The 26,922-nt window shown below is 38.7% G+C and overlaps 1 protein-coding gene across 7 annotated transcripts in view; it reads right to left on the bottom strand.

Annotated features, from left to right (window-relative positions):
* SLC4A7 (solute carrier family 4 member 7) overlaps positions 1-26,922 on the bottom strand; it is a 78,694-nt gene that overhangs the window by 41,821 nt on the left and 9,951 nt on the right. For 6 of the 7 annotated variants that reach the window (XM_032442354.1, XM_032442355.1, XM_015853940.2 and 3 more), the window contains exon 2: positions 4,904-4,985. In XM_032442354.1, the coding sequence (XP_032298245.1) occupies positions 4,904-4,985 (82 nt within the window). Of the gene's footprint in view, positions 1-4,903; positions 4,986-13,497; positions 13,647-26,922 lie in introns of those variants that run through there. The other variant, XM_015853941.2, reaches the window with a different exon arrangement.

A 26,922-nucleotide genomic window follows, 5' to 3' on the forward strand; every position in this document is an offset into this window, starting at 1 on the left:
ATGACACTTCATAAACCTGGATGTATGAAAACACTTCCTCAGATAAAGTAAGTTTGCAAATAAAAACATAAATGTACACCTTGTGCCATAAACTTTTAAATAGCATTGCTTTCATCTTGCTGCATTTTATATATTTACTTTAAATCTTTATGCTATGTAAAAGATGTTGGCTTGTTTTTAATGGCATCTTTCTTAAAAATAAGTTTGTTTCAAGAAGAAACACTAGAATTTGCATGGGAGCTTTGAGATTCCGCAGAAGTTATATAGCTAGGAATGAATTTCAGGGTGAGGCAGTTCATGCCTGTTCCATTCACTCCTGTTAGGCTACTATCAATAGCTCTTCTAATTTTTTGTTGTTGCTTTTTAAATAAATAAGTAAATAAACTCTCTTGGCTCATGCAATTTCAAGAGCTCCAGTAACACTCAAATTCCAAAACATTCAGTTTGGCAGAATCAGATACCCTAAAAGACTGTTCTAGAATTTAGAAATAATTCTGTCTTCTGAAACAACAACATGAATGCTGAAAATTCAGTTTGGGTGATCTCTTGAGTTTTATGTCTATACAACAAGATTGCCACCTTTCCTTCTTCAAAGGCAGTCTGCAAATAGTTTCAACAGCATTTGTGAATAGCTTGCCTTTGTAGATAGTAAAGAACAGTATGCTTTACGTTGAGGAGAATTATTCTCTCTGCATAGAAGTCTGAATACTGTAGAAATGAACAGTAAAACAAAATACATGAAACTTGACTGTGGACAGTAAAATGCAGAACTCCCAAAGAAAAAAAAAAATGTGTAAGTTTCAACACACATGTGACAAAGGTGTAGTGATGCAACCTAACTCCAAAGTCTATCTAATAGAGACTGTATAAGAAGTCATAATAGAAAAATATCCTTGACTTTTGTGACTTACAGGGCAGATCTAAAGACAGGTAACATTTATTTCCGAACACAATTAACATTACTGTGCAAGTCCACTTCTGGTTGATGCTGCAGATGAATCAGCATGGTTAACATTCCTGGCTAGTACTGTGCTTGAATAGATTTTTATTTATTTATTTATTTGTTTGTTTGTTTGTTTGCTTGCTTTCAGTTAAATTTAAACACTAAAATTCAAGGATATTGCAGAAGATGGATGAAAGTTGGTCTGCAAGAACCATTAATGATTATCCTCAACTTTTGCATTCAGATGTAGTTTCACATCACTGCACTGTACCTTTGATCACATGAAAAAGTACAACTTCACAAAAAATAGAATTTCAAAACTCCTTACCTCACTCCTTCCCATCAAACATGGCTCTTTTCAAGATCATTATTAAGTCTTTTAAAGGCTGAAACATTCACTCCATAGTTTGAGGACCATGCGGAAACATGTTCTGAGCCGCCTGTCTAAATTAGTGCAGCCTGCTATTACAGAGCACGACAGTGTTCCTCTTATGTCTTATATTCACCTGCTCCTGTGCCTTCTCTCCTAAAACATTTTACAGGAAATATTCATGGCTTTTTGAATACTTGCAATTTAGATGCATCTAAAAGGTAGAATGTTAAAGCTACCGCCTAAATTAAAAATTAAAACCCAAACCAACATAGCAGTACATTCCACTACAAGTTACAGAATAAGTTCTCTTAGTTCCCCTAAGCCTTTTTATAGTACTAAAACAATTTCCAACTGTTCCCAACACACTAAACTGCAAAACATTTGCAGAGAAAGTTTTCCACTTAGATATACAATGTTCACTTCTAAAGGAGGAGAAACTGCAGGATTATTTATCTACTTATCAACTAAGATTAACAGAAAAGCACAGCTGTTTTCTCAGAGGAAAAATACGGCTTTAAGCCATCAAGGTATCAGAGCTAATAGGGTCACTTGAAATGTAAACACTACTTACACCTGCCAAGGGATAGTGTTAGAGTAGCTAGTAAATCATCTTAACTCTTGAAAGCTGCTTCTTGGATTTATGCCACAGAATACTATTCTGTTGAGATAGACACTCGACCTCAGATTTTCTACAGGAACAAAACCTCTGTTATGCATAAACCCCTTATCTTCGCTATGCCTGTAACTTGTCTTCTGTTATTCTTAGCAGACACCTCTTTTCCATTAAGCTAGATCTAATACATGTATCCAAAAATCTACTTGAGAAACCATAGCAACTCAGGTTTAAGAGAGCTTTCCTTACATATGGTTCTTAATAGATAATAGGGTCCTTAAAGATGCTGTTTTAAAATGCTCTTGTCCTTTCTAGTTCTTCTAAAGTAACAAACGCAGCTTCAGTATGAAGTGTTACCTTAGTTTAGTACTGATTTAATCCAATCATAATTGCAGTTTACCATTTTGACCCATTTCTCTTTTACATGAAGAGTTATGAAACAAGTAGACATGTTTAACCTTTCTAACCTAAATATTTTCACTCTGGATTCGTACCACACTTTCCCAGCAACCATAAATAGAGTACAGAGCCCAGTCTCAGAGATTTATTTTTATTTTCAGCAACTCGTCTACTTTCCATTAAAATTTCATGTCAAAATTACCAGAAAATAATTCTCCCATACTGACAGGACCAAAAAAATATTGCTTTAGTACTAAGTTATAATTTCTGAGGAATCAAACCAATCAGCATCATTTTGTAGTGGCTTTAAAGCTATTAAATATCCCTTGTTATTGCTGACTCTCAAGGTCTGGTGCTTCAAACCATAGCTGAACTCAATTAACTGTTTGCTGTCCCTCCTCTAAAATGAATTAACGCACATTTCTGGAAAGTTTCCAAATTCCTAGAACTCTCCTCCTTTTCAAGTCACTGGGAGAACTGGATTGAAACAGCTTCAGGTCTTGAAACACATTACTTAATGTTACCATTGATCTTTCCAAGACTACAAGAAAATTTTCACAAGTTCATAATGAAAAATAATACTATCTGGAGTTTTCTACTGTTTGCAGACAATAATTCTATTTCTCTCCTTGTCAGATTTTAGTTTCAGAATTAAAAACAAAGCAGCTCCAAATTCTCAGGTCTTGTCACATCATCATAGCTTACAATTAGTGATCCCATAATAAACAGCTCTAAGTTCACGTACATTTATCATCTAAAACATCCTAAATCTAAACAACTTATAGTAGTAACAGTCATTTGACTAGAAGAGGGCAAGGCGGTATGGCTAAGAGCAAGGTGAGGATAGGGATAACCCCTCATCTCTCCTTCAAATTGCTATTGACTCAAGTGCTCTTGAAACACAAGCCTTGGTTTCACCTTAATTTATTCTTTGGCCACAGGAAACACAAAATATTTTCAGAGTCAGCAATGAAATTGCTGAAATTGCCTCAAGCAGCCTTAACCCGTCTCCCCACCCCTGCCCTGTACCCCTTGCAGTGCTGTGCTGTCTGCAACATTCTTGTGCCTGAGCTATCAAGGAGACTGGGGAAGTGATCTGGTTGCTCGTTTGTTCCCATGCCATTTTTCTGCTGAGGCATTCCAGCTGTTGGGTGCACTGACAAACTGCTCCAGCTGAATGCCTGCCTCCTCTTAACCCCCACCTCTCTGCCAAATGCACACATACTTTTTTTGGGTCTTGTCCCAGATAAAAACAAGAGAAGGAGATGGAGGAGGAGACAGCTTAAGTCTGCACTAAAGATTTAACTGCAAAAACAGACATGGCAATGGTTTCACAGGAGCTTAACTGTATATGAAGTGGCATTGTTGTCATCTCCACCTCTGTACCTCTCAACCTTATACTCACACCACACTTCCTTTCTCCTCTCAGTATTGGCAGAAATCTATCTGCAAACTGGGCAGATTGGTTCAGGGTGCTCAACTGATGAGACCTTTTCTCACTGTTTTCCTTTGTAAAGGGGTGTTTCTTTTTCTAATAGCTTAACGTATTTAACAAGGTTTACTATACAGTTGGACAGAAACTGTCAGTTCAAGATAGAAAGCAGAAAGAGGGAAGGAAACACAGCAACACTCAGTAACTATGAACTGTCTCATAATAAAAGAAAATGTGACAGCAACCTAAACTCAATTTCTATCCACTAGAAACTGCTGCTATAACACCTGTCTGGTGTTCTGAAGCAGCAAGTCACTTCACTCAGAAAATACTAGTTACCGTAACTCCTGATGGCATTCTGGCATTTCGCAAATGTTAATTAAGCTTCTGAGCAAAGCTAACTAAATAAGATTTAAAACACTGCATGTCCTCTAGCTTTTTCTGCTTGCATCACTAACTGGCGTGCATGAATTTTCATTCCAATCTACTTCCTTTTCAAGTCAGCAAGAAATTAATTCTTAGACAAAGTATTTAATTTTGCACTTTTCAGTGTACAATGGACTCAATATATTTTCTTCTTTCTTGACCAAATGCAAGATTTGGAATTTAAAAAAAGGAAATTCAGTAGGGTTCCATAATACTTTGACTGCAGGCAGACAAATGCACAATCAGTATGGAACTAAAAAACTGTCCACCTAAGCAGATACAGTGCTTAAAAGTGTATGACCACAGTCACAGGGACAATAAACTTTCAGACAATAAAATGTCTTCCTCAAGTCTCCTCTTCTATGAGCTTTGGCATCATTCATGCTGGGAAACAATCTGCCAAGAATAATCATTTACTCAAAACAAAATTCTGACTGATAGTTTCATAAGCAAAACTTTCCCTTGGAAAACATCATGAATGCTTTAAAAATACTTTTTCCTCTGACAGATTCAAAGAACACAGAGGATTTACTTGTAAGTGCAGAGATCTAAAACAGCACAGGTCATTTGCAGTTTCCAGGTTTCACTCCTAGAGCTGCATGCCGGCCATAAAATTCAGGTTCCCTTCAGCAACACTGGTTGCACTTGAAGGAAAATAGATATTTTATCTAGAGGCAAAAGATTATAGATTAAGCAGAAAACCCCCCATAAACTTACTCTCTAGTTCTTCTTTCTCAAAGTTTGTATTGATAGTAGAACTGATTTTGCCCATATCCACAACGGCTTCCTCATCGTGACCCTAAAGAAGAAAAAAAACATGAGCTTCAATTAATACACAAATAATACTAACTTCTTCTGGATTCCAAAACATACTCCTCAGTTCCAAAGCTGTTGGCTGAAATTATGTAAAATAATAGAAGCTCACCCCTTAGAAACTGAAAGAAAATGAAACTGAAAAACTACTCGCACAATTCCTCAAGAAAATATTATTCTGCATTGAAGGAAAATGTTTTACTGTTGGTAGAAAATATCAAAATAACAGTATGATTAAAGCTACAAAAGTACATGTCATACAAAAATGAAGTAAAATATGCTTAGTTATTTGTGTAAAGACAAAAGAGAGGACAATTCAAAACTCCTGGACTATTTACTTTCACAAATTAATTGCTGCTATACATTAAGAGATGCTGCTCCAAGTTTAGAAAGAGAATCAACTGCTGTGGCAAAAGGCAAAAAGATGGGACAAAATTTACATCAAATTTCATCCAACATCTCAATAAAGATAAAGAGGTGAGGAACACAACAACAGCTGAACCCTCAGAACAAACGCTGTCTACAGAAACATAAAACCATTTAGATTAATGACAGTGAACAGAATTCAAAGCTGGAAAACAGGAGAATAAATCCTCTGATATACTAAACATTGTGGCATTTCCCTTTGCAAGGCTGCTGATTTCCTCTTACTGAGGATCAGGACACGCATTCCAGGAGCAGGATATTTTTTCAGTTTTACCCTGGACAGTAGCAAATGTCCTTCACCAAACCAGCTGGCAAATTTTACCAAGCTACAGAATTCACACTCAGAGATCTTGAACCCATTTGTTTAGGGAACTAATCCCATGTGAGATTTTCCTGCACAGATAAGGAGCTTTTATGAACCGAAGGTAATGTGGAGGGGTAAACAACTCAAGCATCTCTTCTAGACCAAAGATCCAAATAACGAACCCTTTGCCCAGTTTTCAGCAGGTCGTTTATATGCTACAACTCTCCCAAATACAAAATTATACAACAGCAGTTGTGTCTTCTGTTCAGGTTCCTTTACTACTGAGATGTTAACACCCATCACACTAAAGTGCGATGTTTAAAATAGACACAGGCTCCAGAGTAAGTTATACATCCCTGAATGCTTTCTCTAATCCTACACAGCACCGGAGAGAACATGCCTAACGCAACCTTTGCAAACTACTTTTAGCTCAATTTGACAAAGAAATCTTAAAATAACTGTTACAGCAATATGTATGCCAACCTCATCTCAGAACAGACACCTCAACAACTTGAAATTTACCTCTTTCCCAGCAGTGTGTATTTCACAGGAAGCAGCTCACTCATACAAGCTCACCATACACAGCCTGCTGGAAGAACCAGCTGCCTGACATAAGGGCAGGGTTTGGCCATGCACATGCCAGACCCGAGGGCCCCTATGCAGCGTGGACCTCTACCTGCTAGTGGCCCCAAGGATACCCAGTGGAGAACGCTGTCCCTTGCTCTTACCAGTCCCTTGGGCAAACACTTCTTTCCTCCTCCCAAGTCATATTTATCAGTTGTGAAACTGAATATAAAGAGTTGAACCATTTACTTATTTATTTTAAATAGCTGTTTTTGTTTCCAACTAGCTAAACTGACTTCTGTTAGGGACATGAGACACTTTGATCCACCTCAAGGCATCGGGCTGCTCCTCATCCCTGGAAGCAGCCCAGTGGCACATTTACACAGCTCAACACAACATCAGAGATTCTGGTTTCACACTGTAAATATGCAAGTTGAATCATGAGTCTTTACAGGGACTGGGAACCCAAACAGTGTTGATATTCACCTAAATTTTGACTTTTGAATTACTCAACAGCACAGTGTTTTCTCACAGGGAAGAACTGAGAATGAACATCACCACAATGTATAGCAGCTGTAAGCCAAAACAAGTTGTAGCACCCTACCCACCACCCCCAGAAACAACCAAACACACAACTCCTCAGTCCCTCTAGAGCAGGTACTATTACAGCATGTCACCCACTCAAAAACAAATCCTAAACATTGAGTAATTAGGACGAGTATAACAAAGGATATAAAGACAACCAATTGTCCAGCACACAAAGGAAAAAATAATTTTCACATGAGATTTCTAATGGATCCCATAACAAGTGTCCTTCCATTTCTGGGAAGGCTGTAACAAAAGCAGTTAGACCACATGACAAAGGAAAGCAGCTGGCACCATGTAAATAAGCAAGATGTTGAATAAGGAGTAGCATAAGACAGAACAATTTCATGAAAGCCAAATAAAGGAGGATTTTGTCTCCCTAAGACTGAGGATGTCAAGAAGAGTATTACACAGTAATTTCTTTTTGTCTCTTCAGTTGCATTGCAAAGGCAGAGATATGCAAGTGTGTCAGAAAAATCAGACTCCTTCACAGTCTGGACCACTAGAGGAAGTAAATTTCAGGTGAGTAAACCAAAGTTTCGTCTGGTGCACAAAACTGTGGAACTATTACAAGGATGGGAACAGTTAATTTATTAATAAAGAAGTGGTAGAAGTTTAGAAAGTATCACAGTATTAAGATCATAGGGGCGAGAAACATTCCTGCCTCCTACACATCCAAACAGGATTAAAGAGCCCTCCAGGAAATGCCTCCACAATGCAATCAACTTCTGCCATCTCTTTGGTAACACTTCTGGAGGTAGGGGAGAAACAGTTCCAGTAGGAGGTCTTAGCTCTTGAGTTTACTGAAGATGTGTTTTCCTGTACAACTCTGGGGGGAAAAATTAACATACAAAAAGCCAGTAACAAAAAGAGCTCTAGAAGCAAGCAGCAACATTACAGTGTTTAAGTTAACAATCTGCTGGGGCACCAAAGAAACACAGAAAAACATCTAACTGCACTGGTGTGTTCATAACACTACACAGGTAGCATTAAGCGTAACCACTTTCCAGTTTATCTTAGTAACACAAAACAGAAAATAGTAAGTCCGTAGTACACATCACTTCATTGAATCTGATACATAAGCAAAGCCAGTGTTCAGAAAAGTCTGAAGCTAGAGATGGAAATAAAGATAATTTAGGTGATCTGTAACACTTAAGTAAGTTAATGTTTGAGATGCTTGCAGCCATAGAGCCCACTAAAATATTACATACCTAACTTTTTTTTTCCTCCTCAGTCTCTCATTTAGGATACTCAGAAGCTCGCCAAGCAGTTTTCTAGCAACACAAGACAACAAGACTTTTCCCTGCCTCATTATACAGATGAATGCATACTGAAAGAAAACCAAACACACTGTGGAAAATTCACATGTGAGAAAAGATTTCTTTTCCAGCAATGTTCTCAAACTGTGCTTGTTGAATCTCTTACACTGTGACATTAATACTTATCCTTTCCTTTTAATAAGATGCCAGCTTCATACATACAGATGCAGCCTTCAAAACCACACCATGTGAAACTAACGTCTTTTGAGATTAGATTACAGAAAGGCATGCATGCCCTTGTAAACCATTCTATCACTATCTCAAAGTACTCAACGTATGCAAAGACTCTTCCAAGAATAAACCATTAGCAACCACAAATATCATACATGAAAAAGTATATTATTTCTAGCCTTTGTTTAGAAAGGCACAAAGAACCATTTTAATGGAACCGTGTTGCCAACAGCAAGTCCTAGGATAGTTTTGCCTTAGGTCAAATATAAAAAGAAAAATTCAAACTGACTCCAAGCTTCAGCCTTTTCCTTGCTAAAAATAAAGTCTGTAGGGCATAGGTTTCCAGTAATTATAGAAGATCCACCACGTCAGTTTAAGGCACAAGCGAGAGACAACTTCCAGCTAGTGAATCAAAATGCATTCCCACTTCAGTTCATCTTTTAGTTTGTAAACTGTTTAGAAAGTAAAAAAGTACAAAGCAAGGTAGGACCATTTGCAGTTTGTCAGCTTCCCCTTCCTAGGCACCTAAAGATAACAGCATTATCTTAGTAAGCATTCTTCTGCAGTTTATCTTCAATTCCATGTGAAACTTCATGCACTGTGATCCCACAGTTGCTCAGAGACAGCTGACAAAGATAAACCAAAGCAAAATTCAAGACCCACTTCTAACACGTGTAACTCTTCTCACTGAAGAGACAGAACAAATGAGATGAGAAGGGGGAGCACAGGGAGCCCAGTCAGCACCCTAGCTTTTCCCAGCATGAATATCACTCCCCTTTAATGCTGCAGACCAAACACAGCTTTCAAGTTCTCTTTTCTGTTGGCAATTCTAAGTGATCTCTGCTAGATTTCCCCATGCCACCTCTGGTTTTCAAGTGTCTTTTTTCAGTCTGGGAGAAGAGCTTAATCTCCCTTCTATTGAAGACAATCAAGTACCCCAAAACTGCCCATGCCTTCCTCATTTGTCTTCCCAAACATGTGTCTTCATTTTGTACAGTAAGCTTTGGTATCTAAATATCAACGTTACATGTTTCATAACAGTACTATAGTACTATTAAAAAAACAACAACAAACTTAGTCCTACATTGCGCAAAGCTTGAAGGAAAACACTCCAGTTTGCTAGGATTAAGCTGTCAGCCTCCAGCAGCATGTGTCAGTTACTATCTAGCATAAATATGACGCACTGCCTATGAAATGTAAAGGAAACTTTCCACTGCCATCCGCACATGCTCTTTTCAACACAAAGCTGCCTGCCCTCCTGCACTCAGACAGGACAGGCTTCAGAGGGCACACAGCACTGCTGAGTAACTGCTTCCAAGAGATGCAGCAAACTCGTATCAGTTTTAAAGTACTTACAATGTAGTTCACTCATATCCAGGTGACAAACAGTGATCATGCAGATGACTGATCCAGTTAACTTTTGAAATGTAAGTAAATAATCTAATAACGTAATAAACTAATTATGTTGTGAAATGCTGAGGTTGGAAAAAGACCACTAAGATATCTAGTCCAACAACCCTGCCTACTAACCACGACCCTCAGAAGAGTCTGAGCTCAACAGTAACTTTGTTAAGACAATACTCATCTGCTCCACTTACATCCCCTCAACTGAAGCTCTCCAACATGGCATAACTAATTAATTGCAGCACCAGAAGAGAGCTCTGGTGTTCATGGGAAGAAGGGCATAGGAGGCAATACACAAATGCACACGCATATACAAATACAACAACAATTATTTCCAGCAGTTCTGGAGATGGTTTGCCTTTTTGTCAACTGAGGCATACAATGCCATGCTACCAGAACCCCCACTGCAGAATTTCAACTAGATGCATAAAGGCAGACAAGGGCATGGGAATATCATCTCCCTCTCTCCCTGGCCTCAAGTCCAAAGCTCCTCATTCTGGTGCTGTACTACTACCACTGCCCACACCATCACATTGGACACATTGCACTGATGGCAACCTCCTCTTGGAACCCCATAAGTGCACTGTACTGTCAGACCTCCTTTAGCTGGACTTGTACACAGAAAATAGATTCTACCTATCAAGGTTTCAGCATCCAAAAAAATAAAATGAAATACAGAATACTTGACAATAGTGATCTGTTTTAAGCCAAATAAAGAAATGAAAAGCTCTATTTTGAGCATACATCTCACAAAAAGAGAAAAAACCTAATTAAAGACTACAAAACCTGATTCTGCACCTGTTTTCCAGACATGTGCACAAATGTGTATACATGAAAAAATATAGAAAAGACTTTTAATAGATAGGCACACATGCATTGTTTTGTCACACTGCTACTGAAAACGTTCAGCATCATTAAGAACTGGTAGGGTAATTCACAACGCATTTCCTAAATGGCTTATTTCAGAAGCCTATGTTCCTGTTCTAAGCATACATAAAACTCCATGGAATCAGACATTAAAATACATCTCCAATTTAGAGATTGCATGTACAGCTTCTCATCCAATCATTCTGTTTCCTAGAGCTGTAAACTAATAAGCAGTAATATTTCAGAGGCAGAAAAATAAAAAATAAAAACAAAAGTCAGATACTACCAGTACTTCCTAATTTTATAGAACAAATCAAGTAACAACAGCAAGTCTAGAAGTACATAAGATGAGAAGCCTGGGAAATAATGCCACCAGTGACTTCTCATAAGAGACTGACACCAATTACTTCCTCTGGCAACCACCAGTACCAGGTCTGTGCCCCAGCTCTCCTCTGCTACCTCACAGTGCACCGACCAGCCCTAGATAAAGTACTTTTGACCTGGTTCCCCTGCAGGAACCAGTAACAGCAGCACTTGAGAAGTTCTAAATAGATTGTTCTACTTCTGTCAGAATGATTCCCCTTTAAATCAGAGGTAAGATGAGACGACAGTGGGGAGGAGAGCAGGCATCTCCAGTTGTTGGCACCTTGAAGGACAAGCAGGATGTGAAAATCAAACGTTCTTTCCCAACAGTAAGAAGTGAAGGCCTAGGTAAGAACAAAAGTAGTAGAAATTCACAAACAGAATACTTGCCAGTTTCAAAATAGAAATCATACTGTATTGACGGGTTCCTCTTGGTCCTACTTGCCCGCACTCTCAATTGCTGAGAAACAGCTGTTTTCCTGATACTTTCTTGTCCTGTTATCACAGCAGTAGCTATTTCCCAAGCACTACAGAAAAGATATAATACAGCTCCAAGGCTTTGGGTCCCCCCCACCTCCTCCTTCCTACGGATTTTATCTGTGGTTATCCCACCGCTGTTACACAACTATCCTCACAAGTCGATGGGAATTCCTCCCAGAGCAATATCCAAAGCCACACAGAGAAGCTGCACACTCAGATTTCACTAAGACCACAGCTATAGCAAAAGAGGTTAGCAATATTTAAAGAAGTTTTTCTAGCCTGCTAATCCTCTAATTAACAGCACAGCTTATCCTACTAAACATTGAACTCAGACCAATCTGCTTCCAGAACTCTCACAACAAGCACAGGAGCTACACAAACCTTCAGTTTGGATAAATAAGTCCAACAGACATCAACAGAATTTGGCTGACACCCCTCAGGCCACATTTTACTTTTCCAAAGCTGTGCATGGAAGAGAATAAGGAAAGAAATGTACACATACTATTCTAAAAACAGGTACTATTTTTGGAAGAAGAATAAAGAAGTAGCTCTTAAAAGCGTTAATATGTTAATATCTCTCCCTTCCTGCACAGATGCACATACAAACTAATTGATTATAAACATTAAAAGTAGTATTACTTCAGTGGTTCTAGCAAACAATCAGGACGCTGTCTGGCTGAGCACCACAACCTACAAGAGAAGCCTTGGCTCTGACCAATAGTCCGAGTAGTCCCCATAGTCTTTATACCATAACCACAAGGCCATTTACTAATCACAGTGCAAAACAAATTGAATTCAACCCCAGTGTTCTGTGAGCTCGGAAATTTACTACTGCGCATGAAGTTAGCAAATAATGCCACCACTCCAACAGAAGGTGTCAAGTTGCATATTTAACAGCCCAGTCATCATTTTACAAAGCGCATTCTATCACTGTCTCACAACAGTGGGTTTCATTCAAAAATCCGTGGCTCCTTTCAGCTCCATTATCTCTAAAATCACAACTTAAAAAGCTCAACAGCCAAATAATGAAAGGATGTGTAAACACCAACAATGTGCAAAAATGCAGACATCCTGGTGTAAGTGCACCCTTTAAGCTTTCCATCAGCTTTAACCAGTGCCTGCCCCTACCAACACACAGACACCTGAGGCAGCCCTGTGCCAAGCTCAAAGCAGCACCACAATGAAAATCAAAGGCCAAGTGCTGCACAACAGAGCCCAGCAAACAAAAGCAATTAGACATATGCCAACACGTGTAAATGAAATGCTTGTTATGTTCATAAAGGAAAACAGAAAATTTAGCAGTCTTCTCATAAAACTTGCATTAACTAATTGAAGCATTTTTAAAAGGTTTATGGCTTGGGAAAATTCTACCCCATAGATGTTAGTTTCCAGGTAGCTGTAAAGTAGCAATCCCCATTACCTCCTGCACTGCAGGTAAATATTAGTGATAAAGACTTCCTACATGAGAACAAAGCAAAGTTCATAATGCAGGCAGTAATGTCCACTATAGAAATCCCCACAAACGGGTTTTTACAGCCATGCTGCTCAAGTCAAAAGAAAACACCCAGGAACATTTGACTTGTAACAGAAGTCACTGCATTCGTTGCCCTGGCATTTTTTGGGGGGAGGAAGGGTGGGAGTGGTGGCGTGAAGAGGAAAAATCAATTCACTATTTCAGGAATAGAAACTCCCTTGCTACCCTTGCACAGAATTACTCAGAGCCACAGTTTGTAACCTTCGGATTAAGGAAAGCTGACTCAAAACAACACACACAAAACAATCCACTCTCAAAATCTGCTAGTACACACTTGTGCTTGTACAAGCAAATCTTTTTTCAGTAATAAGCCAGTTACTACACTTCAGCAATTCTAATTACACAGCACAGAAACACTGCTGCTTCCAGTCTGTCTTCTCCCATCAGATCTTCTCCTTCACTAACAGAGACCTGAGAGTGTAGAGCCCTGCACCCAAACCCACTCACGCCATTCGGGAGCCACACGCCGCTATTTACATACGTGTTGCGCTTTCTTCCCCAGCGGAGCTCCTTCCATGCTACCCGCAGTGCCCTTGCACAGCGCTCCCACAGCTTGGCAACCACACGCAGACAGCTGCACGTACCGGACTGCTGCACGTACAGGACTCACGGGAGGGCCCAAGGAAGCAGCTCCTGTCCCGCAGCCAATCACACCCTCGCAGGCCTCCCATCTCCCAGGACACGGAGGGTCGCAGGGCAGCAGAAGGAGCACAGTGGTGCGTCTCTGATTCCCGCTCAGAGAATACCAAAAAAGGAGCTGAAATGGAGCTCAGGACTTTGCATTTTCTGCAGCAGCCACAGCTGAGGACAGCTACAAGGTTATACTTTCACTCTGATCCTAGCCTTCATTAGCACTATGAAACGAAATGTACCTTGCTTCCCAGAAGTTAAAACATCTGCTAAGCATGTTTATCGCCATGTCATCGACCCTTTGCTGAGCACTCATTCCAAAGCAGTTTTTTGTTCTGACATAAACCATATATTCTCAATCTGCAAAATGAACTAGGGATTACTAAAAAATCCTCGTGCAGTTTGTTCCCATTTCAGTAAAGATATGATCACCAGCAAGCATGTGTGTATGCAAGCCTTTCCTCCTCCAAACTGCTAAAGGCCCTCTTCATTGCTACACAAATGACTAAACACTTTGTATAGGAGGAACAAAGGTAATGAAGGGAGCAGACATCCTCACTCCTAGTAGGTCTTCTCAGCTGAGCATCCCCAGCCACACCTATGCTGTCTTGGATACACAGCACAGACATACACAGTCTTCAGCTTCTCTGCTAGCAATGTGGCTATGATGACAGTATTTTGGGTTGGCTCTCCTACATTTTAAAGCAGTCTTCCTTAGGAAAAACCTATATTAAAATTATTTTAATTCCCACAAAGAGTACAAAGTAGGTTTCCACTGGGTGAGGTGAAAGGCTATCTACTCCTTTGGGGCAGAATACATTTTCTTTTTGGTCTGTAGTCATACGGTTCCCAGCTAACAGACACTCAGTCTTGGAACAAAGTAAACAAAAAATTCAGAATATTTCTTCCTTTAAAAAGAAACAGAAAACAACACACATGTAGAGCCATGCTCAAAACCCAACGCTATAAAGATTAAACAAGTCTTTTATCAAGCAGACTCAAGTTTCCATCTTATGAGCCTCATACCAAAACACTCTGGATAAAAGTCTGCTCTCACCTAGAAGTAAATACCAAAGCTTTACTTCACATGGAAAGTTATGTAGTAACACAAAACTGCAACTGTCTCAACACGCTTAACTACAGTAAGAATTCTTCCAAAACAAACCATAGCCAACAAAACTCAAAACTATCCTGTCCTTGAACGTGTTCAGTGACAACAGCGTGAGAACTCAGCTAAACTATTTGTGCTACAGCAACCTTTCAACCACATATTTGATGTTCCACATGATTCCTGATGAAGTGTATGAGAGCTTTATAGCTATGATAAATGTTTTGTCCTTCAGTCTTTCCTCCTGATTTTCACTTTCAGACATGTTCAAGGTGTATCTCATGTCACATGTTACAATCAGCTTCTGCATCAATTATCAGAACATCCATTATCACTTATTACAATTAACACTTCAACCAGAGGTCCACATCTGTTACTACAGTCACAAACTCTTCTAGCCTTCAAATTTTGCTTTTGAGATGACAAAGCAGTTGCCAGCCCAGCCTGTCATGCAACCTGCTTTCCTGGGCTTCTCCAGCACGTCCAGGGCTGTGCTCTCAGCACACTTAGCAGATGGACATGGGCACAAGGAAATGGAGAGCTTGTTGGAAGCCACACTGACATACACATCTAAGTTCAGGAATTGGTAGATCTAGGATGAGTTTTGTATTGATACTTTAAATTCCTCTCTCAGAAACAGGATTTTTGAGTTGCATCCAACTCAGCTCATCCCTATAGAAATCAGTCATACCAGGCCAACTCTACAGTCTTCTTGAATGCAGCCCATCCATGTAAGAACACCACCTCTCCCTTCTCAGCTGTACCAAATACCACTAAAGACGGTTTTGTTCACCTTCTTTATTACATGGGAACCTACTAACCAATACTAAGGAGAGTTTTCTATAATACCAATTAATTGTGTTATTCCTCTTAGCAGATATTCTTCTCTTAGCAAGGAAAAACAGAACCCATGGTAGGCAGTGGCTCATCATTTAACAAAATGAAATCGCCCATAAGAATAAAGGCTTGACTGCATACAAGCATTTTTTAAGACACAACTTCCACAAATAGCTAGTTCACAAGAGGTGCATCAACACAGCACACGTCAGGCTTGCTTCAGTTCGTATAGGCACGTACTCACAATCTGCATGTGTACAAAACCACAGCAGTGTTCTGCGCTGATACTCTCTGGTGTGCTGCCCTAATGGTGAACTCTGGGATTTCTCAGGCTGCTGTAAACCACTGGGACTAAGAGTATTAGGCAGGCTGCGAACTGAGATCTCTGGTAATGTTACACAATCGCACAACCATTGGGAGAGCTGCAATTCAAGTGACTAGAGGACAATGCTGAAGGTTGTAGTGTGAATAGACCTAAATGGTGAGACTACTATGTATCTCACTGCATAGATTACTTTGTTACTTAACCTGCAGTTCTGATCTGGATACATCATAATGAAGTAGAACAACAACAAAAAAAATATATGTGACATAGAGTATGTACTTTCTGTACTCAGAAACATCCTCCTGTAGAAACAGATGGAAGAAATTCCTGTTCAAACAACACTCTATCAAGAATTTTGCTCCCACGTGTATGAGGAAGTGGTCACCATGCAAATAGCTCTGAGCTAGCTAATGTTCTTGGGCTTTTTCTTTCTTTCTTTTTTCCTGGCAGGAGGAGGACACTTTCCAAATTCAAAGCTACTCCCTGTACAACTACAACATGTCTCTCATCATTCGCTTTTACATAAATTTGTCTCTAGGCCTTTTGGCTGCATTTTTGACAGATATTCAAGTTTTTCTTATCTTAAAGTAGTCTTAGATCGTCACCTGAATCTACAAGAAGTATGAACCATGGCTGTTTCAACACCATTAAGGCAATCTAACCAAGCTCACATATTTATATGTTCCATAGTCACTTGTACAAACATGAAACATTCATGCCCTAGAGTAATAGATGGCATAGAATGAACACTAGATGAGTCCAGATATGAAGCAACATAATACGGGACAGATAAAATTAACCAGTTTGTACTGATGTTATTTGAAGTACATGCAAGCCAAATCCTTACCCTAACAGTAGATTGTCAGGCAAGGAAAGAAAAGAGCAAAGGGGGTCTGTGTATTCAGTTATGACACTCTCCAGATTTTATCAAATCAAAGAGCACCCACATACAACAGCTCCTGTACAAGATCAAATATCAGCAGATAACACATAAAATATTACTCTAGGAAAGTTGTAAAATTTGACAAATTACTCGCCTACATGTTTCTCTTGACACAGAATTAGATTATAGACCTCATGCATCTGAGGCCTAACTCTTCACCTTCAGCTTTCCCTTTCTCTTGAATTCTCCTTTATTCATATTTGTTTGGGATGCAATTATATCTATGTGATAGATTCACTGATAACACATTCACTCTTACACTGATGAAACATTACCTACAAATCAATGTACAGCAAGCTGTAGCATGAAGGCAAGGCAATGAATAGAGATTCTGATAAAGAAAGAAGTAATAGTTCCAGCAATCCATGTCCACCTTGTTAGCAATAGCAAAGAAGACTGGAACAGAAAGCTGCAGTTCCCTTTCTTGTGATAGTGCCGGCAATCATGGGAGCCAACACTATACAAGGCCAGGGTATCCAGCAGAAAGCCAGCCCAAAGAACATTTTGCCACTTCAGCTGTGAAGCCACTGCTACCAAATCAGCACTAACGGCATTAGGAGGGTGTCTGGCCCAGGTGGCAAAAGAGCAGGACCATGGGGGAATTTCCAGCTGACACAGACATGCCCTGCAGAAGAGCCCCATCCTAAAGTAGGGTAAAATCAGCAGTTCAATGGACAATGTTTAAGGGAAGAAATCTGACAGAAATCTTAAAAAATTAGTTATGAAAGAAAGCCCACACCTCTTCTGAATCCACACCACCCTTTTTCTAAAGAACAACCATTAAAACAAGCCTTTTTAATACTTAATTACAATATTCTTTTTTCTTTCTTGAGTAATCATGTAGAAGAATCTATACAGTAGTGCTTCCAAGACAGATGCACACATCATTCTTTTGAAGAGTGAAAGATTAACATTCTAGGACTGTTACTGAAAACTCATGACTTGAGTGGATATTTAATAAAAATGGTCTAATGCATCTGACAGGTAAATTATTTGTTATCCAATTTGTTTAACAAACACTTGGAATTGTCCACCTCAGTCAACATTACATGTAACATGCATTCTGACGAGCCTCCTGCGAAGAAAAAAAAAGGTGCTTTCTGAAACAGCTACTCAAACCACGCAGAAATGTTTTTAATCAATTTGGAATAAGCAATGTAAGTTATCTGTCTTGTTAATAGAGCAGTAAGACCACAGTACCACGCACCTTAATCACTGTGCCACCACCCAGTAACAAAAATATGTGTCTGAAAAAGACAGATCTCAAGTCAAATTTACACAAGCTTTTACACTGACTCCTGGACGACAGGTTATTATCTAGTGTTGCATAACACCTGCTTGTTATTTATCACCATAATTCTCTTACATGGCAAATCTGGACTTCCAGAACAAGCCTGCTCCAGGCCTATGCTTTCCGAGATGCAACCATGACAATTCTGATCCAGCCTTAAGAACCCTAAAGCTTCAATATATCAAACCACACCCTTTGGTACATACTCTCCTCCTGTGTTTTCTTCCTAAACTGGAAAGGAGTTTCAAAAGCTTTAAGACATCCTTATGAACATGAACAATCCCATTAAAAGTCAGAAAACTAAAATGCGAACTAAGATGTATAGTAAATCAAACATTACAGAAATGAACAAAATTCAGACTGGAGATCTAAACAAAAGATCTTCCATCAATATGACTCAAATATGCCATATCCAATGGCTTCAGGCACTTTGGCCCAGATGTTTGTAATTCAGCATTTTAGAGCCAGTATGGAATTTTTAAATATTATAGGGGAAAAATGTGTCTATCCCCACAATGGCAACAGCATGCCATAGCCAAGTCAAATTTCTATAAACACTAGACAAGGAAGAACAGATAAAATGAAACTGCACAACATTTTCTAGCAACTTAAGATACCAAGCCTCCAAAACAGGGTTGTATTTCCAAAACTATCAAACCTGTAGAGAAACCATCTATCTGCATAGAAGAAAACACCTGCTTTTACTGTGACATACAGGAAAAAAAAGGTTAACTACAGCTTACAGCCATGGGGACAAATCACTGCAACAAGTGAATTTCTGACACCAGATAATTTAATTAATTACACATGTACAAATATCAAAGTCAGTGCTTAACAGTGGTGGTAGGTCTTTTGATATTTGGTGTTGTTTTGTGTTGCTTGTTTTTTTGTTTAGGAGGAAGGAGAGAAGAAGAATTTAGGGTACTTACAGAGATACCTTCACTTTTATTAAATGAGTTACATTAAATAAAAGTTGAGATACATGTGAAACAGCAGTTTAGAGTAGAAATACTGAAACCTTCCCTCCCAAAGCCAAAATAAACATGCAGAGAAATTATTTAAAAAAAAAAATTTTGAATATTCCTGTCCTCTGGGCAAATCTTCATGTCTGTAGTGATAATGTTTTAATTTGCCTAAATTACAACCATATTATCAGCAACTTCCTACTTTATTATTTTTATACAGTGTTATGTTGCCTAAGTTGCCCTAAGTTGATTAAGTAGAACCGTAGAACCATAGAATCACGAGGTTGGAAGGGACCTACAAGATCATCTAGTCCAACCTACAGAAAACCACTAAACCATATCTCCTTTCTCCCTATCCAGATGTCTCTCGAACACTGCCAGGATGGCAACTCCACCACCTCCCTGGGCAGCCATTCCAGTGCCTGACCGCTCTCTGAGAGAAAATTCCTTCTTATGTCCACTCTAAACCTCATCAGATACAACTTGCGGCCATTTTCTCGGGTCCTGTTTGTAGCCTCAATCAAATGAAGGACCTTAATGGCAACATGGCACTCATGTTTAATAGAAAACCACTTCTTTTTTTTTTTTTTAAAAAAAAAAAAAAAAAAAAAAAAAAGTACCCTTTTACTGAAATTTTAATCACCCTTGAAGAAAATTGGATATTTTGGGAAAGCCCACATCACAGCTTTTGGTGATCTTTATGTTTACTTCAGAGCTCTTGGCCTGGATGCAATTCATGTAAATAAAAGCAGTAGATCTCATACTTTGACTTTAAGAACCATTTACAAGATTTCTTCGAAAGAAGGTTTCTAAAAGATTTCTCTTAGAAATTTTAGTGTTTTCTTCCTTGAGCATTAAAAAAAAAAAAACAACAACAAAAAAACCACATAAACAATACTAGTAGATTTATTAGTAAAAAAGGAATATAAAGAATAATATGTGTATTCAAAGCCTGTTTCAATTTCTTGATCCCATAAGATAAAAGGATATATATATTTTTATAGCATGCAATATTATCAGCAGCTCATACACATTCATACACGTACATTCTGCTAAGCAGCAGCATCACTAACACATTCAACAATGGAGGTATGGGTACCATAATGTCAGACTCTGAGAACTACCACGTCAATACGCTTCTAGTCTGGGTCTTAGTTTGAATTTAGCCCACATGGCTAAAAGCTCTGAAAGAATTAAGTAGCATTAGGAGACAAAGATAGATATGCAGGTTTAGAAGATGCCATTAGCAGTACTCACAGATTGTTTATAACAAGGAGGGTGGAGGAAGAGGGTGGAAGAGAGTTCAGAAGTTTCCTGGAACTCACCCCTTTCCTTTTTCTTTAAATAATCATTTGCCTACTTTTATAGCCCTACATCCTTATTGGCATTTTAAAGTAGTATTATATTCCACAGCAAAGCTTACTCAAACAAAGAAACAAAAAAATCCAGTTAACCAGTCAAATATTTTCTAGATGTTGAAAATTAACCAGACTAATACAGAAGCTTATCAAGACACTTATCAAACAATGCATTTAATTGAAAACACAAATACAGGAAACACATCTATGCTTACACTGCTAAAAAATCAAGTATCCTTAACCTTTCATCTCCATTGTAAAGCACTGACTCAAATACACTTTCTCAATTCTTATCTTTGTCACCAAGATTTTATCGACCAAAAGCAACAAAGACACAACACAAAATACCCTCTCCTTAAGTAGATTTTATTGGAACCTCAGGAAACTACAAAAGAAAATTATATCAATACTTTCAAGGAAAACAAAACCCACAGTTGATTCTCAGAATTTTCTAAAGAGATCAATCCAGAAGCCTCCACTTATGTGTGGCTTATTTTACTCACAAATAAAGTTGTGACACATAAGCACTCAGAATCTCTGTATTAAGGAGTATGAAGGCTGCACTATAAGGTGATGAAAAAGCCACTGAAGGAGGGTAGCAATCAAAGGAGTTACAATTCATATCTGCATGATACTAACGGATAATCTAATTCTCCCATCCTATACTTGTCAATTAGAAACCACTTTACAAACATATTGTGAGCAAGCCTTCTGGTACAGGCTTTCTCTACTGCAGTAACAAACTCCAAAAAGAAAGTACTAATTAAGTAATTAGTACTCAAAACCAACCCTCATCTGGAAGGGAAGACAAACTCTGTTACGCTCCAGACTTCTCAGTTCTGCTGTAGCTGTACGCTGGGTGGCCCTTCCTGTGTTGAAAAGAATACTTGCTCATTCCTCTGTCCCTCTTGTAGGGTCCCAGTTACAGGAACACATCCAATTATTCATTCTAAAGCAAGTAAACCTGACACTGTTTCATTGTATCTAGTCTCTGAATAACTTTGAAGGAACATTATCTCCATTAGTAAGACTTCTGCCAAACTACAAGCTACTATTAAGTTTAACATGTTAGCTTACATAATCAGTAGAGGACACTAACAAAGAAAAGCTTTCCTATTTTGTAGAGTCCCACAACTAACACTACCAAAAGCTTTACTGCTTTAGCATGATGTGAGCTCTTTCAGACTACCTTTTTGTTTGACTTCAAACTAACTGTCCATTTTCAGGTTTAGATTTCCTGTGTCTTGATTTAAACTATCAGGTATGATATAAAGCACAGAGCTTGTTTCAAAACCTATGTCTACACTGGTGATGCAAGTTTAGAACTCCACCACTGATGACAGCCACAATGTGTGACTGCTACGCATACTAAAGACAAAGGGAAAACAGGATTAATTTTGTATATTTCTGATTTTTCTCCTAACTAAACTGATTCATTGGGATCCCAGGGGTATAGAAACACTTTCTTCAGTAATAAAGATAGCACAAACCAGGAAAACCAAAACTTTGAAGAAGAAGAAAAGTTTACATCCAGGAGATCATTTACAGTTCAGTTTTCATTTCTATCTATTTAAAATCAGGCCACTGGAAAGCTGCTGTGGGTCTCTACCTAATTACTAAAGAAATAAAGCAGGCACTTCACTAAAAACTTAGTAACCTATTTGAAAGTGAACCAGCAGAGTAACATGGTAATACTATACAGCTTGAAAGAACTCAGTGTTTAAATATATACAAAGCAGTACGCAACACCTAAGTAGAGCTGCAAGCACCCTCTTTCCTCTTTCCAACTCCAACAGAGGGGCACTTGTTTGTAGCCACCAAGGGAAACTCTCCACTGCTGCAACACAAGTCACTGTCGATCCTTGCAGGTATGTGGAGAAAACACCAATTTCTCTGGCATCCCAAACTATTTGCAAGAGACATTCCATAGGACTCTTTCCACATCACTGCATACAGATTCACTGCTCACACAGAACAGTACGCTCAGTGACAATCCAATTCCTTTGAGGCCATCTTTCAACAGAACAGGCTATGGATAAAAGCCAAAGTTTTTTTCACAAAGAAAAGCATTAGATATTTTGTGCCAAAGCTGGAAACCAAAACAAACGTAAGTACGAAAAGTAAGAAAGTATCCCTTGCCAAGGTATACTCAATAACTTACTTCTGTTCCTAGCTGCTACATGTGAATTTCCTGCAGAACTCTTGGGAAGCAACCTGGCCATGAACAGCCACAGGACACACACAAGCTCACCATCACCAAATACCACTTTTCACTAATTCCTTGATCATTATCTTAATTTTTCCCATACAAGCAACAGAAGATTAAAAGCAGTTCCTCAATTTGTTCCCTCATATTCCCCCCTGTACTTCACTTCAGGAATACTAACAGATTCAGAAGATGTTGATCACAGAATCAGAGAACTGTAGGGATCAGAAAGAACCTCTAGAGATCATTGAGCCCAAACCCCCTGCCAAAGCAGGCTCCCTAGACCAGGTTGCAAAGGTAGACATCCAGGCAAATCTTGAATATCTCCAAGGAAGGAGACTCCACAACCTCCCTGGGTAGCCTGTCCCAGTGCTCCATCATCCTTACTGTGAAGAAGTTCTTACATCTGTGCAGAACTTCCTATGCTCCAGCTTGTGGCCATTTCACCTTGTCCTATCACTACACACTGCTGAAGTGTCTGACCTCGTCCCTTTGCCTCCCACACCTGAGATATCGATAGACATTGATCACATCCCCTCTGAGTTGTCTTTGCCCAAGGCTGAACAGACCCAAAGTGGTGAACAGACTCAGCCTTCCCTCATAAGAGAGGTACTCCAGGCCCTTTATCATCTTTGTGGCCCTCTGCTGGATTCTTTCCAGGAGACCTTTGTCTTTTTCGCACTGGGGAGCCCAGAACAATGAGTGGTCTGTTAGCAAAGCAGTAGATTTGCACATTTTATATATATATAATTGATTTTTATATTTTTGTAGTGACATTTAAGACAAGAAAGGCAGTTTCTCCCATCTTCACCCCAAGCCTGTTATATACTGCCAAACAACTGAAGCAAGAAACAGGTTTCCCATACCATAATGTTGCCTTTATATGCACACTCTTGCACTATATCACTACATATCTTCTTGATCTTCAAGTCTTCAAAACAAATAGTAGCAATTAAAAGTCACAAGTCCCAATATCTCATCTTGGAAGTATGTGTTATTTATTCTTAAGCGAAAGCTCACACATGCTGTACACATACATCACACTCCTTGAAACAAGAATGAATACAAATGTAGATATCCCTTCTGTCACTTCCCCATGCACTCAGTTCTGCTGCCTTCCACAGCCAGCACCCAGCTTGGGCTCCCTGCAGCTTCCACTGCACCTGTCCCAGCTCTGACACCTGCACTGCTGTTGTTTAGATCTCTTGTCACTTCTACAGCATCTAAAACAAACTTATGTCTAGAGACAGTGATATCTTTTGCTAGCAGCCATTTCTGAAAACAGGTACGCATTTGCCTGGTTCCCTGGTGTCCCTGCTGCCACCAAGTTCAGTCTGGCTCTGGCTTCCCCCAGCACCTGGAAACGGCACTTGTGACTTTCTCCTAATTGCAGTAGCCTCTTATGGGCAACAGATTACACTGCAGCTCCAATCACTTGACCTGATCCACCTAACCAGTGGTTATCAAACTCTTACAGACCTTTTCCAAGGATAGCTGGCAAAGGAAAAAAAAAAAAAAGAAAAAAAAAAAAAAGATCAAGAAAAAAAAGCTTCCTGTCAAGAACTTGAAGTTAATTACCTGTGAGTGTATTAACCTTCACTATGTAATTTTGAAGTCTTGGCCTATTCTCCTCCCTCTCCCCCACAGGAAACTCAACCACATAGCTGCTTGATATGGACAAGCAGGTAAACATTCACGCCTTGTACACACAGAAGAACTGTATTACCTGGAAGTCCACCTGGTCTAATAGCTACTGTTAGCATACAAATTCTCATCTTACACAGTCTCCAGGACAGGTACTTCATACTCACTCCTGGGCCACCAGTACCATAGTGCAAACAAAGTAAATATCTTGCCATATAACAAACCACCAGCTGTAACAGAGACAAATTAATCACCCTATTTAGCAAAACAGCATGTTCTACATTATTTTCTGTATTCAGATTAGCTAATGTTCCACAATCAAAATAAGTTATGATGAGTTGCACCATCATCAACAAGAAAAGCACAATGAAATCCCTTGTTTTTCTTTATTTTAAAATGTACAGGCCCAACTCAATCGAACACGTAACAACTAGCCTGGTACATACAGACTAGCTAACACAGAGAGAACACATTATGTAGCCAAGAGACCTCAGAGAGTCCATACTACCAATTGCATCTTTCCAGCAAGGCTGCCAATACTGCTGAGGGTTCAGCACTGAGTTGTTCCTCAATACAAAGAAAGAATTAGATCAATTGTTAGGGAGTAGTAGGAAAATGGAACCATAAACAACCACTTTACAGCATATATCACTAGCTATACATTAATAGATTTAGAATTAGCACAGGCTGACTATAACTAACAATTTTTTTTCTTCTGTTACAGTTTGAAGCTATTCATCATTACTATGCCTTTATAACTGGGATATGGGATTCACTTCTTTAAAGTGAACATTATTCTCATTAAGTAGATGGGGAAAACTTGTTTTGGCTTGCTTTAAGCTAGAGAACTAAGGAAAAGCAGAACTAGTAGTAGTCAGTTTCAGACGTCTAAAAAACTTTAGCTTATTCAAAACTCAGCATACAAGTAGTTTATATTTGCTTTGGTTTGAGGCATATGAAGTTTCTTAGGCTCCTTGTTTGTATTTTGCCTTTCACTTAGGTCTTCCTCACAGCAGAAGTAACACACACATGCTCAAGAACTAAAAATCTCAGACTAGCACAGTTTGTTAACACCCCATAGAATACTGCCATCTTATTTCTCAACTGCAAACCAACTGGATACCTGCCAAGCAAAAACACATTATACAAAAGCTCAGTTAGAAAAGCTTCAAAATTAATTGTCTACAAATGGATCCCCGATTTAAGTACATTTAAGCATGCCAAACGAATGGTTGAAAGTCACTTGGGCAAGGTGTTATCCCTTAAAATAAATAAATAAATAGACAAAGCTAGAATTCTGTCAATATTTTATTTGCACTCTTTCTTGGAGATCAGACGTTTACTTAAACCCTTTTGGGTCCACTGTTCTGAACACCTGAATCTGTAGTTTCACATAGTTTAAATTAATGCTCACCCTAGTAACTTCAATGTAAAGAACTCTCAATTTCTGAATAAAGCAATCTTCAGCTGAAGCACTACCTGGACATATCTGAGCATAAAGCAAGACTCAAGAGTATTTCTCTTCCTCATACACACATATACGGTTGTATGTTACAGTAAAAGCACAGGTAATATAGCAGACTACCTAACAAAATAAGTACATCAAATTGAAACTGGTTATATTTTTAAAGAATTTAAATCATAATCTCTTTACATAGCATCAGCAGTTAGATGGCAAGACTGATGCCAAGAAAAAAAAACCTGGCTGATATTCTTCCTCTTTTTGACAGGTGTACAATGGCAGTTTTGAAAGCTCAAGAATTTGCACCAAAAAAAAAGTGTTAATAATTTTCCTTGTATTTACAATGTAGCTTTCCAGCAATTCTTGTGAACACTTAATTTAAGCTGAAAAAAAATGTCTTTCCACCCTATCATCATATAACTATTTGCAAATCAAGCAAATATTAATGACAAAAATGTATGTCTGCTTAAATTCCTTTTTGGTAACTGACAATAGCAGGCAAGCCCAGAAATGTTAATAAAATCAAGTTGAAAAAGGAAAAGACTGCTGCTGCTCTTGTGTTTTATCACTTCCTTAAGTGAGTCATAACAATCATCTGATGCTATCTGCTTGTTTTTATATAAACAGTTTTAAAATGCACGGCTGGTGGAGTGTACTTATTTGACAAACAGAAAAAGAAGAAATTTACCATCAACAGCAATACCAACTGCGGCTATTCACTACAAAGTTTCTCACTTCCTTTTTCGTACACTAGGTCTGTCTTGAAGTATGTTTGACGTGTTAAAGAGGCGCGTATGCTTACACTCAAAATAAACACACGCACAGTAGTATATCCTCACAATAGTGAGGTACAAGCCAAAGAGGAAAAAAAAAAAAAACATGCCAAACACACTATCCCTAAAACAAACAGTTTAAGGATAATCTTTAAGTCTTTTTTTTTTTTTTTTTTTTTTTTAAGAAACAAAGAAGTAATAAATCTAGTTATAGTCTAAACAATAATCCCACCTTATTGTTCAACAAGCTAATTAAAGAACGTGCAATCAGCCCTTTGACTTCACGAATCAGTCAAAGAACCCACAGATGTGTAATACATTCTTGATTTGTTCCAGAGCAGCACTGAGGAGGTAATTTGTAACC

Source organism: Coturnix japonica, chromosome 2, assembly GCF_001577835.2.
Source record: "Coturnix japonica isolate 7356 chromosome 2, Coturnix japonica 2.1, whole genome shotgun sequence".
NCBI lineage: Eukaryota > Metazoa > Chordata > Aves > Galliformes > Phasianidae > Coturnix > Coturnix japonica.